This window comes from Balaenoptera acutorostrata, chromosome 10 (assembly GCF_949987535.1).
Source record: "Balaenoptera acutorostrata chromosome 10, mBalAcu1.1, whole genome shotgun sequence".
In the NCBI taxonomy this organism is placed as follows: domain Eukaryota; kingdom Metazoa; phylum Chordata; class Mammalia; order Artiodactyla; family Balaenopteridae; genus Balaenoptera; species Balaenoptera acutorostrata.
The window spans coordinates 65,290,561-65,305,203 of NC_080073.1; the positions used below are offsets into that span (position 1 = coordinate 65,290,561).

A 14,643-nucleotide genomic window follows, 5' to 3' on the forward strand; every position below is an offset into this window, starting at 1 on the left:
AAAATGGCAGAAATTCTGTTTGGCTAATGGGGCATTGCTTTGAATTTGAAATAAAATATAAATAAACAGTGAACTCTTAGATACTATATCTCATTTATTCTCCAGAATGAACATCAATATAAAATTGTATTTGCATGTCTCCCTTTGGAAAATAATTCATTGACAAAAATCTAAAAGAGTTATCTCCTTTTGGAATTGCGTGATTTGAAAAGATTTAAATCACCATCAATATAAATTTCAAAATGCACTTTGGAAAAGGAAATAGGTTTTCTTCCATTGCAAGAATATAAACCATAATATAATAATAATGACTACAATCCTTAAAAACTTTACCACACTTTGAGTGTTAAAAATTCTAAAAACGTGGACTACTCCTACATATTGTAAACCTGAAAATGATGCCCAGAATTCAAAACATGCAGCGCTCAACATCAACATAACTGTGATAAATTGAGAGAGTGAAAGCCAAGGCCGAAACAGAGAGGGAGTTTTAGCTTATGAAAAATATTTTCCCTAATTACTTGCCAGAATGAACAGTTAACAAATGAAGTGAGTTATGCTGGAAGGAATGAATAGATACTCTTTCATATGGAAAGAAGCCAGAGTACTTTATCTTTTTTTTTTTTTAATTGGAGTATAATTGCTTTACAATGTTGTGTTAGTTTCTGCTGTAAAATGAAGTGAATCAGCTATATGTATACCTATATCCCCTCCTTCTTGGACCTCCTTCCCACCCCTGCCCCCATCCCACCCATCTAGGTTGTCACAGAGCACCGAGCTGAGCTCCCTGTGCTACAGAGCAGTTTCCCACTAGCTATCTATTTTACACATGGTAGTGTATTTATGTCAAACCTACTCTACCAATTCGTCCCACCCTCCCCTTCCCCCACTGTGTCCACATGTCTGTTCTCTATGTCTACGTCTCTATAGGTGCCCTGCAAATAGGTTCATCTAATCTGCCTGGAACAATGCAAGCCACCAATCCCACATCAAATAAAAAGAAAATAAAGAAATAATGTATCACTTTCAAGTGAAGCTAGGGAGAGCCTGTAAAATAACTGAGTAGCTCTATTCTTGCGCTATTTTTAAAATTATCCAGTACTTTAAGACAAATACTGAAATTATAAATGATTCTAAAGCCAAGTCGTTTAAACAGAGGTTTCCCTTCAAAATTATTGATTTGAGTCTATTGATCCATAAGAGAAAAGAAAATATTTGTACCTAATACAGAATTTAGGGCATATCTGTTATTCAAAATATTAATTTGTATTTATTAAGTTATATACTTAATTTATTAAGTTATATATTAAGTTGTATAATGATATTATGTACATTGCATTACATAGCAGAAAAGTGTACGACCATAATAATTAAACTTAGCAAGAGCTTCATTTATAAACTCAGTAAAAGATATTTCTTGATTTTGCTCTATAACATGTTAAGAAGGTGTCCGTCAGTCCTAATGCAAAGATTTTCATATCATAGAGTTTTGAGTTCTAAACACTGATAAATTCAAACAACTCACCCCAAACTTCTAAGTTTCTGAGCAAATGTACCCAAAATATTTTTCTCTTTTTATATGTAAATTCATTTGTGTATTTGCAACACAGAATTCTTGCCACATAAATTATTTTTGAATAATTTTGGCATGTAACCCAGAATATCTGAAAATCAGCGATAATTGAAAATCAAACAGAATTCAATCAAATTGAGAAAGAAAGCTTAACAATTCCCTCACATAAGTTTTGCTTAAAAACAATTCTGCTTATCCAGTATTTGTAAAACCAACTCATGTGATTAGCCATAAGTGAAAGGTCTTCTCTAATTGTTTCCTATGATTGGTCTGTCCTCATGGAAGGAATGAAGAAATTTCGAGGCTATGTACAGTCTCTTTGCATGCTATGCCATAGCTTTTGTTATAAAAAAAAAATTGAAAATTAATAACAGCCGTAAAAATTCCATTACCTTTTCAGTCATGTTTCCAAATAACTTCAGTTTATATAACAAACTCATTAATTCATCCTGATTATCCACCAAATTATCATGTTAAAATCTCAGGACTGTGATTTTTTAGGGTCTCATCAGAGGAAAAGACTGTTCCCTCCAATTTCCCCAAGACTATGGCTTCTAATTACCAAACATTCTATTACATGAAGTCATATCTTACCTAGTATAAGTAACTCTGAATTTTACTGTACTTTCTAATAGCTTATTACTGAAGAACTTCTAAGAAAAGTTCAAAGGGAAAGATTCTGAAAAGTCTAAGAATGTTTTTTTATTATATTTTCCTATTTGATGTATTAATAAGCATTTGCAATATGTTTTTTTTCTAATTTGATGTTATCCTAATTTATATTAATATAAAAATGTGGCACCATATTTTTATAAAATTCCCAGGAGAGGGGAATGCATTTTTTAATGAAAAAGATTCATTTTCCTGTGTTCCTCATATTAATAACTTTTAAAAAAGAGCAAGTAAAGGCATGAATAATTTTATGCAGGAAGAAAGGATGGATACCTGTCAAATGTTCAGTCAAGTAGCTCGAAATAGGCCCTTTATTTTAGCTCTTTCCTGTAAATCCCTTACTGATGATAATAAACTTCTTTGATGATGTCTACAAATTATATCAATCTTTTCATCCTCTCCCATTAATAACCCCTGTTCTGTTCTCTAGGTTCTCTAATTCCTTCTCTCTCAAACTTGTTCTCTGTCTTCTCCACCATTTATTTCTAACCTGATATTTGTTGATGTCTTTGCTTCAGACACCTCTCTAAAATCACCCCTGGCTATGTTCTCCAATCCCCAGCCCTCTTCTGATTCCTTGAGCTCCCTTACCACATACCTCCTCCAAAATCATTTTCAAAACTCTCTTCTCCTAGAAAAGCTATCCTGAGCTCTAAATACATTCACAGTAATCTCTGTAACAGAGGATGCTTACAATGTTCTGCTCTCATCAAGTGGATGGTCTTAATCCTAAATCCACATTGGATCCTGCATAATAGAGGCTATCAGTTATTTTAACAATCAGTCTCTGTAGTATAGCTGCCTTGTCATTTTAGTCAATCTCAAATTAACTGCTTCTCAGCACTATTCACAGTAGCCAACACATGGAAGCAACCTAAGTGTCCATAGACAGAGGAATGGATAAAGAAGATGTGGTATTATATACAAAGGAATACCACTCAGCCATAAAAAAGAATGAAATAATGGCATTTGCAGCAACACGGATATGACGAGAGATTATCATACTCAGTGAAGTAAGTCAGAAAGAGAAAGACAAATACCATATGATATCAATTATATGTGGAATCTAAAATATGACACAAATGAACCTATCTATGAAACAGAAACAGACTCACGGAGATACAGAACAGACTTGCAGTTGCTAAGGGAGTGTGTTGGGGGCGGGATGGACTGGGAGGTTGGGATTAGCAGATGCAAACTATTATATATAGAGAGAATGGATAAACAACAAGGTCCCACTGTATAGCACAGGGAAATATATTCAGTATCCTATGATAAACCATATGGAAAAGAATATTAAAAAAAAGAATGTATATATATATATATATATATATGTGTGTGTGTAACTGAATCACTTTGCTGTACAGTAGAAATTAACACAACATTGTAAATAAATTATACTTCAATAATAAATAAATAAATAAAATTAACTGCTTCTGTGTATATTCAGTTTTTCCTAATGTGTCCATGAGATTCCAAAACATCTGAATAAAAGCCAAAATGTCTGACCTGCTGCCTGACGGTCTGAATAGTTCCCAAGATTTGAACCACGTTGGTCCATATAGTTGTGCTCTTTCTCCTGAATCTGTACAGTTTCTGCAAGGCAGAAACTCCTGATTCTCCTTTGTCCTTGCATGCAATCATTACATTATAGCACCTTAGCCTCCTAAACAAACCTGCTGATCTGTCCTCTTCTCACTGATGGACACTTGCAATGTGACTGAGCAGATTCTCAGCCTTTCTTACCTGAACAATTTAAGTCATCTTTTTGGTATTCCTATTTCTAGTTGCACCCAATTGCACCTATCTTCAGACTGACCTGTTAAAAATCTAATCAAAACACACCAATGCTCAAGATGCCACCAATACTTTCCCACATCTACCATGAACTCAAGATTGTTCCTTCACAACACAGCCCCTCTCCTCCTAGTCCGTCTCATCTCCCTTATCCCCTGCTATTTTGCATTTTAGGTTTTAGAAATACTTATTTAATCTCAACCTTCTTGCCAATATTGTCAACACTCTAGCCATCTTGTTCTTTTGCCGATCCACTTGGCAAGTCATTATTCTTAAATCAATTATGCTCCTAGACCTAGTCTACTTAAAGCTGTTATTTAAAAAATATAACAGAACCCAGGGCCACTGCACTCGATTTAAGAACTTGTCCTGTACCAGGGCACCAGCTGAGAGTGGGGCTGAGCTTTCCTACACTAAGCAGACGGGGTACCTTTTTCTAATTCACACATGGACTGGGTAAGGCACTGTAAATTGGTGTCATCATAAATTTAAGGTCTACAGTCTCAGCTGGGCTGTGTACCACTCAGCTTTTTTGTGGGTCGTTTTGGATCTTTTTCTTCTTTTCTTATATTTTGACCTCAGCTTCCTCTCCTGTTCTAAACAACAGCCATCCACAAAGTTAGCACTCACTAACCCTTTTCCCAGAACCTCCCTCGTTGTTTGCAACAGATGACTGAGATTCCTTTTCTCCAAGGAAAATTGCGATTACCGGAAAAATTAAATCTTTTCTAGACCTATTCTTATCCCCTTTCCTTCATTCTAAAGAAAAATAATGTCTTTTCCTTTTTTTAAGAGTAAATTTCCCTCTGTGCTCTGAATCCCAGCAGCTTTTGCCTTCTCAGGGATCCCATTTCATTAACTATCCCCTATATGCTACGTATTCATCCTTTTTCTATTTTACTGGTTCTCTCATCCTAACATAAAGCAGAATACTTCTCATCATTAAAAAGAGAATAATAACTATCATGTAGTAGACTGTAAAAATGTCCACATTTTTCTACTCTTTTCATAAGAAAGGCAAAGTCCTTTTCCTCACTCACCCTTTAACCTCACCTGGCCATATGACTTATTTTGACCAGTGGGATGTTAGCAAATGTGATACAAGACACAGTGACTTGAAAAGCACTTGTGCATTGGGGCTTACTGGCTTGCTGAGTGCAGAGCGTCACCACAATGTAAATGAGCCCAAGCTAGTCCCCTGGAAGATGCCAGACCACATCTCAGCTAACCAACCACCAGCCAGCAGCTGACCCAGCAGCCAATTGCAGACCCGTAAGTGAACCACAGCAAAGATCAGCTGAGCCTGACCCAGAGCTGCAGAACCACCCAGTTGAACACAGCCAAATTGTTGACCTGCAGATTTTTGAGCTAAATATATGGTTGCTGTTTGAAAACACAATTTTGGCACTGTTTGTCAAGCAACAAAATCTAACTGATAAAAACACATGCACACATATGCACCAAGATCTGTGGTGCCTGTAAATACCCTAGTTACAAGTCTATGTAGATTTCTTCTCAGTCACACCTGTCCCTACCATCACTGTGTTGATTTCCTTACTTATTCTGGCCAACACACCCTAAAATGACTTCTCAAACAGCCACCCACACACACACTGCCTTAATCCCCTCCTCTTAAGTATAGATGGAGACTGTGACTTGATTCTAGCTAATAGAACCTGGCAAAGGTGAAGGGATTTTGCAAATGTATTTAAGGTTCCTAATCAGGTGACTTTAACTTAATCAAATAAGAGATCCTCCTGAGTAGGCATGCCCTAATGCAATAGGGAAGAACAAATCTGACTCCATATTGGATGTGTTTCTTTTACTTTAACCTGTGTATCTATTGCTTTAGCTACAAGTTAAGAATGTTGCCTATAGCCTGAAATATGCAGGATAGCCCATTCTCAAGGCTCTAACCTTTAAAGGTGTAACACTTTTCCATTCATATAGAGATAAAAAGTTGCAGAACAGAATAACATCTTTCTTGTTGAAGGTTTATAGGAACATTGTGACCAGACCTACAGACCTATGTGGACAGCTGCAAGAACAAAGGATTCCAACACCAAGAAGTTTGCAACAACTAACCAAACCACCTCCTCTTTTTAGATAAAAGAAGACTGAATTCCAACTCAGGGAAGCTTGTTCCTTGGGGCACTAGTCTGCCATCTTCTTGGTCTGCTAGCTTTCCAAATAAAGTCGCTATTCCTGGCCCCAACAACTCATGTCTCAATTTATTAGCCTGACATGTGGTGAACAGTACGAGCTCGGACTTGGCAACACTAATAAAATGAGCCCTTTAAAAGAGGGTCAGAAAGCTAGAGATCAAAGTAGCAGATTTAAGAAGCAAGTTGCCATGAATTCTACAGCCTCGAGGAAATGAATTCTGCCAATAACGTGGGGGAACTTAGAGGCAGACCCTTCCCTTAGGAGATCTTCCAGGTGAGATGAACTTGACATCTTGATTTCAAACTTGTGAGACCCAGCTCAGCTGCCCAGGCCTCTGATCTAAAAAACCGTGGAGAAAATAAATAGGTGTTTTTTTTTAAGCCACTAAATTTATGGTAATCTGTTATGCAGCAATAGAAAAGTAATATACTTCCCCTGACTTCTTAACAGATTTTACCCCCTGCTCTTCTGCAGAAACTGTTATCACCAATGTCTACAATGGTTTATTTTTTCCTAAGCCCCACAGGCACTTGAATCCCTTATCTCTTCTGATTTCTCTACAGAATCTGACTTGCAATCTCTTCCTCCTTTTCAAAACTGTTTTATCTGTGGCCTCTATATCATCTCTCTCTCCTAGTGTATTTCCTAGTATATTTGATGAGCCCTTATCATACTCCTTCTCTTTTCCACCCTCTTCTTGTGTGTCAGTTCTTCCCTAGCTGTCCTCACTGTCTGGAATGCCTGGGCCCTGTTCGTCAGCCAGAACACTTTTACTCATCTTTCACATTTCAGCTCAGACAACGTGAACCCTTCCTGGTGATCCAGGATGATCTAGGTGCCCTCCTTCTAGACGTCCCACTGTTCCTTGAACCTGTCACCTTTCATTGTCATTATTTTCAGGTGCAACTGTTTTCCAAGCTCCTTGAAGGCAGGTACTAAGTTTTTTTAAAGTTTACTCCCCTAGTGTCTAATGTCTGGCATGTTACCTTCATGCAGGAATGAGGAAATAAAGTGTCTAGTGGGTGTAGGAACAGAAAGCCAGAGAGGAGGGTTGTGGTGTCACATCCTGACACCTCCCTCCACAGTGGCATCGTCACCTCCCTCTATGGTTGGCCCCTCTTACTCTGCTCCAGACTCTGGGCATGAGGGTGGAGAGAATGATGGTTCTTAGATCCACATGTCCGTCTTCTCCTCACCAGCAAGACAAACATTTGAGTTCTGATACCAAAAGTCGGGAGACCCTCCTTTTAAAAGTCTTCCTCACCCTTCTGCTGAAATTGTCAAAGCAACTTGATTTCCCATAAATGTACTTCCTCTGCCCCTCGGGCTATTGGTACAATTGATCTCAACCAGAAGAAGCAACCAACCACCAACGAGGCATCACAGGGATTCTGCCAGCATCAGAGCAGAGCCAGGGTCCCCCACTGAGTCAGAGGAACTCTCTTTGGTGTGTCCAGTGTCACTCACCATGGACGGTGACAACGTAGGTTAAATGGGTGGAATAGGATGGAATCGTATACTCACCCTAAACAAGAAAGGAAATGGGGAGTTGGCAATGGGAAGAGTGCTAGATAAAGGTTGTTAAAGCAATAAAATCAGTTGGTCAGGGGTATGTATATCAATTAAAAGAATGAGGGCCTCTACATTTTTAATCATCTCAACTGCCTCAAGGCAATTATACTATCGAGTGAGCCCAGCCAGAATCTGCGTTAGTACTTGGATGACCTCCCACCTGCTATGCAAGGCAGACTCCTGTATTGTTTTCTTTGCTGCCGGGCCCCATGTAGCTCTGCTCTGCATGCAGTTAGAAAGTCATCCTGTTGATGGGCATGTACAAATGACTTCCTTGCATTTCAATAGAAACATGCCATTTTTCAGGAACCTGTGTCTCCAAGCTAGTCTTCTCAGCAGTTAGCAGAACTAACATGGAAGTTTAACCTCCCAGCTTTTTTCAGAGTCTTCAACCTCTAAATCCCTAGGCCAAAAGCTATGAACAATGTGTTTTAACAAGCAAAATACAAAGCAACAGCCAAGCTATGAGGCTGGAATCCTAGGCTGTCTTCACTCCTCTAATATAATTTTTCTCTGCTGTAAATTAAGAGAGTTATGTAATGATGTCTGTTCCCTATTTATATGACAGGGTCATGGGAAAAGGAGAATCATTCATTCATTCATTCATCAGATACTTTCTTAGTACCTATAGTGTCCCAGGCATTGGAGTTAGGTGATGGGGACAGAAGGCGAGAAGATTTTTTGCCGTCACAGGGCTCACAAATCTACTGGTGTAAGAGAGACATATAAAGGCTATTCTGATACAATGTGCTGGTATGAATAGGGTATTTCACTATAAAACAAAGGCCCACGACTATAAGAAAGGTTTCTATGTCTGATACCCTGTCCAAATAATTTGTTGCAATCTCTTTTCCATGGATCCCTAAAATCTAGTTTCTTAATTAATATGTGTGCCAATGTCCAAATTTCCCAGAATTTTTTGTAAGAACCTCCTCTATTTGGCCACCGCTAGTTCTACTGATCTTATTTTTCATGTCCTTTCTTCCGTTCTGACATCCAAGCTATGTTTGAACCAATATATAAAATGTTTCCCTCCTCCCATGTTCCTTACCCTGTGCCCCCAAACATGCTGCCATTTCCAACTTTTTAAACACAGTGACTCCTTCCTGAGAACGCTTGTGGGCCAGGAACTGTTCTAGGCCATATATTTAATCTCATTTAATCTTCACAAGGAAGGTTGCTGGCATCACCCCATTCTACAAATGAGGACACTAAAGTTTACGACCTCAAGTAACTGCCCAGAGGAGTGTGATCATAAGTTGCCAGTCTCATTTTTGCTTTTTCATACCATCTCTCTAATGTGTGACCTCCCTTTCACTACTTATCCATTCCTCAACTTGATTTCTGCCCCATCACCCCACTCACACTGTTCCCATCAAGGTCACCAAATGACCTCCTAAGTCCTATGTTTAATGGACTTTGAAGGCCCTACTTTATTTGGCTTTGTTTTGTATTTTATTTTGACTTGTATTAAATGTATAATATTTTCTATTGTGTTATATATTATATTATTTTCATAAATCATATTATAGAATAATATTTTAGTAGAAGGTGCCAGTCTGCTCTTCTGGAGCAAAGCTGGTCAGATGCCGGACAACCTCATCCCCTCTCCCAGAGGAGGAGGAGCCCAGAGAAGGTGTGTGTCCAAGCAGGTAACGGGGCCAGACTCTGGGCTCTAACCTGGGAGAGCAGGAGGGCTGCCATATCCCAAATTGAGATGGCAGCCAGGTCAGACCCTGATTCTCTAGCCCCATCCCTACACATATGGTTCTAATAATAATCATGCAGGAGAGGGTCCCCTCCCTTCCTTGCAGGGGACACACCTCCCTGCAGGGACCCCTAGTGCTTCACCTCCAACTCTATCAGCAAAAGGCCTTTTGATCCTTCCCTTCCCTTTGATCTTGGCCTCTTGATCTCCTAGCTTCTAATCTTCTCTAAATCAAGCAGCAGCATATATTAACCTGGCTGCCCCACTTGGCAGAATTACTTGTTGCAAGACAGTAAAAAAATCTGTCAAGGGAGCTAGAAAATATGAAAGTAGAATGTTGGAGAGGAAAGCTGCATTCTCCAGGAAGCCTCCCGGCATAAAAGGGGGAGAACCATGTGATTCCTATGTGATAATTCCATGTTCATTCTCAAAACATGTCATGCTGCCAGAATGTTCTTTCACGGTTGGTATTTTGTATTCCCGAACGGATATGATTGATCTCAGATTCATTTGAGTTTTAGAAAGAAAACATTACTGAGCTACGTTTAAATTATTGATTAATTAATGTTTATATATTTTATGTATTTGGCCTCATTTATAAACTATTTTTTAGTCGAAATTCTCTTTAGCTTTCCCTGCATGAAACCCCTCTCCAACTTCTTTGGTCCCCTCTCAGCCTCCTTCTTTGGCTTCTCATCTTTCACTGGCACTTTATACTTGACTGTGTCCTGCGTTGTATCTTGTGTCTTCCTGTTTTGCATTATTTCCATGAGTAAACAGCTCCATTCTAATAGTTTCAGCTCATATAGGAAATACTTCCAGTCTCCCATCTCCCTCCTATGTCCAGATTCATATTTCCAGCTTCTTTCTTGATAGCATTGCATTCTGCCACCAGGCATCTCAAACTCAACATTAGATATCTCATCTCTTCTTATCCCTTCCCAAGACCTGTTATTCTTTCCTCAGTTAATGCCAACATTCATTCAATTTCCTTGGTTATAAATTTCATTCATCACTGATTTTTTTTTCCATATGTTGTCAATGAACAAATCGAGTTCATTCTACCCCACACAGTCCCTCTTTTTATTCCCACAGTCTCTGTTTTAGCTCCAGGCTTTATTGTAGGTCTTTCAGACAAATCATTCTGTTTTTATATGTGTATATTCACCTCTCTTTTAAGTCTAATACTATTCCTAGGAAAGTCAATTCTTAGCCATCTACACCAATGTTCAAGACATTAACATTCAAAAACATTACTCTTTTCTTTCTGAATTTTATTTGAAAGGCTTTTGATTCAACTGCTTATACAGTCTTTTTAATTTTGACTTACGCTTTAAAATTTTAAATTCTTTAATGATCTTTAACATAACGTACTTTTGCATAAACATGCCACCTCAGCAAAAGTATTTGGAACACAAAATACACTCAACCCAATATTTGTACTGACTTTGTTCAAGATAATATAGTAACCACTATAGAGAAAAAAGTGTTTAATAAAAATGGGTTTAACGTGGACCTTACCTCTAAAAACTTTACAATCTGCTAGGTGAGATAAGGCATGAACCTAAATAGTTATAATACATGCTGGAATAGAATAATTGTTATAGAAGATGTACAGAAAAAGCTACCAGAATTATATTGAGGGAGAGTTTGCTTTCACTGAAGGAACCAAAGCAGGCTTCATGAAGGAGTCAATATCTGAGCAAGGACTTCAAAGATGTGAACTTTTAAATATTTATGCTTTTCATACACCTTATTGAACCTCATGTATATGTAAGACACTCTACTAAGTGCTAGAGGTACAAAAATGAACAAGGGACAGACCTTGACTTCAAATAGTTCTCAGTCTAGTGAGGAAGAAAGATAAAATTCATCATTATAATCAGGTGAAAAGGAGTTATATTGGAGATTTTCTAAAAAGACTACAAACTACAAGGAAAATGACAAAGATATAGGAGAGAAACTAACTCCTCTTCAAAGAGAATGTCTCTAGGAAAAGGTACTGCTTGGGCTGAGCTTAGAGCATCAAGTAGCCATGGCCACATGAAGATGGGCTGAGAAGAGAGAAGAATCACACACAGAGGAATCAAGGACCAGGGATGCAAAGGTATGACATGTATACTTTGATGACAGTTCAGGAGAGCTGAAGAATAGAAGTACCAGATGTGGAAAGAAAATGACATCTAGGTTAGGTTATAGGAAGGTTAAAGGTCAGACTAGGAGCTAAGTAAATTTTTTTTAGGAATAGCTTCATAAATTATTCCTGACTAACTGATAGTGATAATATATAGACAATTCTGTACACGGATTCATTTTTACCAGGTGGATCAGAAATACACTTAATTAACTGCATTTCTGATTGAAAAGCTGATGTTGTTGGCATCAGGTAATCCAATCATGGGATAATCTTTGGGCTTTTTACATTAAGCTTCGACTACTGACTATATTAACTTCTCAGAGTGCCTTCTTTAATGCTCTGGCCATTTCTGTTTAGCTTACATTTAACAGTCATCTCATTTTCACTTTTTTTTTTATGTTTATTTCATGATGACCTACTATTCATCACTCAAATGGATTACTATAGGAAATGGAATCTGGAACAATGGTTATTCCCAAACATTTCAGGACCCAGTTTTCCTCCATCTACAGTAATCATAATGCTCATCCACCACTAATGAATTAGGCTGAGCTTTGCCTTTTCATTTGGAGCTTTGATAACATGAACTATAACCTACTTCTAACTGATTTTGGCAAAAAGATCCCAAATGTGTGTTTTGTCTCTGGTTTGCCCTCTATATATTTGGCCACATGAAAACAAAATAAACGACAAACTCAGCAGAAGAAATCTATCAGTTGAGGAAAAGAGTAAATTGAAAAGCCAAACATTGCTTCATTAAGAATATTTTTCTTTACTTATATTTGGTATCACCATGTCTACATGTTCTTCAAAGGCCACGTTAAACTACCCTCCACACACTATGGAAACTTTCACATTGCCAACTTGCTTATCTCATCATCTTTCCTAAGGCAAGAAAGAAATGTTTAAGCCTACCACCACTTACTGAGAATATGTTTAATTATATGATTAGAATATTCCAAATAACTAGCTGAGAATAAATTTCAAGGAGAAATAAATGTTTTAGTCCAATAGACCTGGGTGGTGCTACCCCAGTGAGAGTCTTCTATCACCAAAAGACAGCATGAGGATACTGGATGCTTGAAGGTGACATAAATACATCATCAGGAAGTCAGTGAAGGCTGCAGAAATAAAGATGAGGTGGCACCAAAGATAAGATGCCTACGCTACAGTTTTGTGTAGGTCCTGGTAGTACCAAAAGTCCAACTCAACAATAAAAATGTTCTCCCAACTACTTTGGTATGCTTGCAAGTGCCTGGTCTAGCAGATTCTAAATAGGACATCTTGGTATTGACTCATGCTCATTGTCACGGGGAGCACCCATTATTTACTCCCAAAGCCAAGCCAGTCTCTGTATTCCTGACATTCTATGCCTTGTCAAAGGCATCTGATAACTTCATGACAACAAATAGCTAGTCATCCTATTTTTTTCCCTTCAAAATCCCTCCCTCTTCACCCCCTTTCTTTCCTGCCATCACAGCTATGAGTGTTCTCCTACTGTATCAAAGCATTGACACCTTAAAGGAACCATTCAATCTTGCTGCTAAGCTTTGGGGTGAGATCTTCTCCCCAATTCTCTGAGGCCAGTCCTGCTTCTGGTGGTTTCCAGGAATACAGTCAATATTTCCCTGAAGTCACACAGGAGGAAATGATTTTCCTTACACACTCTTAATTCCTTTTACTACTCTTTTACTAGTTTAAAAGTAAAGTGTCTACATCCAGTTGATGTATTTTTGCTGGATCTTTCTCATCTCTGAAATGTGCTTCTTCATGCACCCAGCCCACCAAGAACTGTCTCCTAAGAAATTCCCTTTACTGACCTTCTCCAAGAATTTTCAGAAGGAAGAGTTAATATTCCCCCAAATCCACTCTAGCTAAGTGTTTTACATATTCTCTTCAGCCAGTTCACAGCATAATTGTATATAATCCTTATCATCTTATGAAATTTATTTCTTATGAATTTATTATCTGTATTTACACTGTGACGGTTTATGATCTTGGGATTTTAGTTTTTTAATATCTCTTTCCTTGAGAGTTTTGTACACCTTGATGCCTTGAATAAATAGGAAGGCCTTTGCAGACAAGGGGTATGAAACTTTTTTTTTTTTAATGACAAGAAGAAAAACCTACCGGCCCATGTTTTTGCTGAGGAGCCATCCCATGAGGCATTTCAGGATGTGACGGAAACTGGAGGTCTGCCCCCCGAGTTTTGGGGCGTACCACATCAGAGACCAGACTGGAGGAGATTGCTAGAGACGTGGGCCGAGCAGCTGTGGTGCCCATCCCCCCTGGGGGACCTTGTTCACCTTTTCTGCTTGGAGCTTCATCTTCCCCCTCAGAGTCCACAATAAAGACATATTCAGCTTTGAAGAGGTCACTTTGCTGCATTCCTTGAGGTTCGTTTGCTTTAAGTCCCCTTCCTTGGGAAGCCTTGTCCTTGACCTCTAAAGGATAAGTCAATGTTCCTCGGTCTCTCTCCCGTTGGCTCCCAACATTCAAGGTCAAGTACTCATTGGAATCAGACTGCAATAAACGTAGAGACATAAAAGCATTGATGTTGCTTTGGTAAATGCTTCTTTTTTGCATGTACTCTTTCTTAAAACCTTAATCTGCTTATAACCTCCAAGGACAAAAGTTTTTACAAATATATCTAAAAATCAGGTTGGCATAGAAGAGATTGGGTTGAAGCTAATGGTTTACTTTTACTAACCCACTTGTTTGTCCTGGTCCTAGCCCAAACAGTTTAGGGCTCAGAATCAAAGTCAGCAAAACCTGCTTTCAAATAAATCCTTATATGACTTTTTAAAAAGAGAGGAAGAGAGCAATGTTTTCCATAAAGACATTCACAAAACAAATGGGGATTTGTCATGGGTTTAATTAATGGTCAAGCAAAACTTGTGGCTGTGTAGATACCATTGCCATCTGCAAATGAATATCCTTATCTTTGGAGGCTTCAGAGATCTGCAACCAAGATTGATTCATACATCTATAGTCCCACACTCATAGCACCTAATCACA

General features: G+C 38.3%; 1 protein-coding gene across 14 annotated transcripts in view; it reads right to left on the bottom strand.

The window, feature by feature from the left end:
- MLIP (muscular LMNA interacting protein) overlaps nucleotides 1–14,643 on the bottom strand; it is a 298,573-nt gene that overhangs the window by 137,957 nt on the left and 145,973 nt on the right. For 13 of the 14 annotated variants that reach the window (XM_007186939.2, XM_007186945.2, XM_007186936.2 and 10 more), the window contains one exon: nucleotides 13,756–14,148. The exons of the other annotated variant lie outside the window; for it this stretch is intronic. In XM_007186939.2, coding sequence (XP_007187001.2) covers nucleotides 13,756–14,148 — 393 coding nt within the window. The remainder of the gene's footprint in view (nucleotides 1–13,755; nucleotides 14,149–14,643) is intronic. 14 annotated transcript variants of the gene reach the window in all.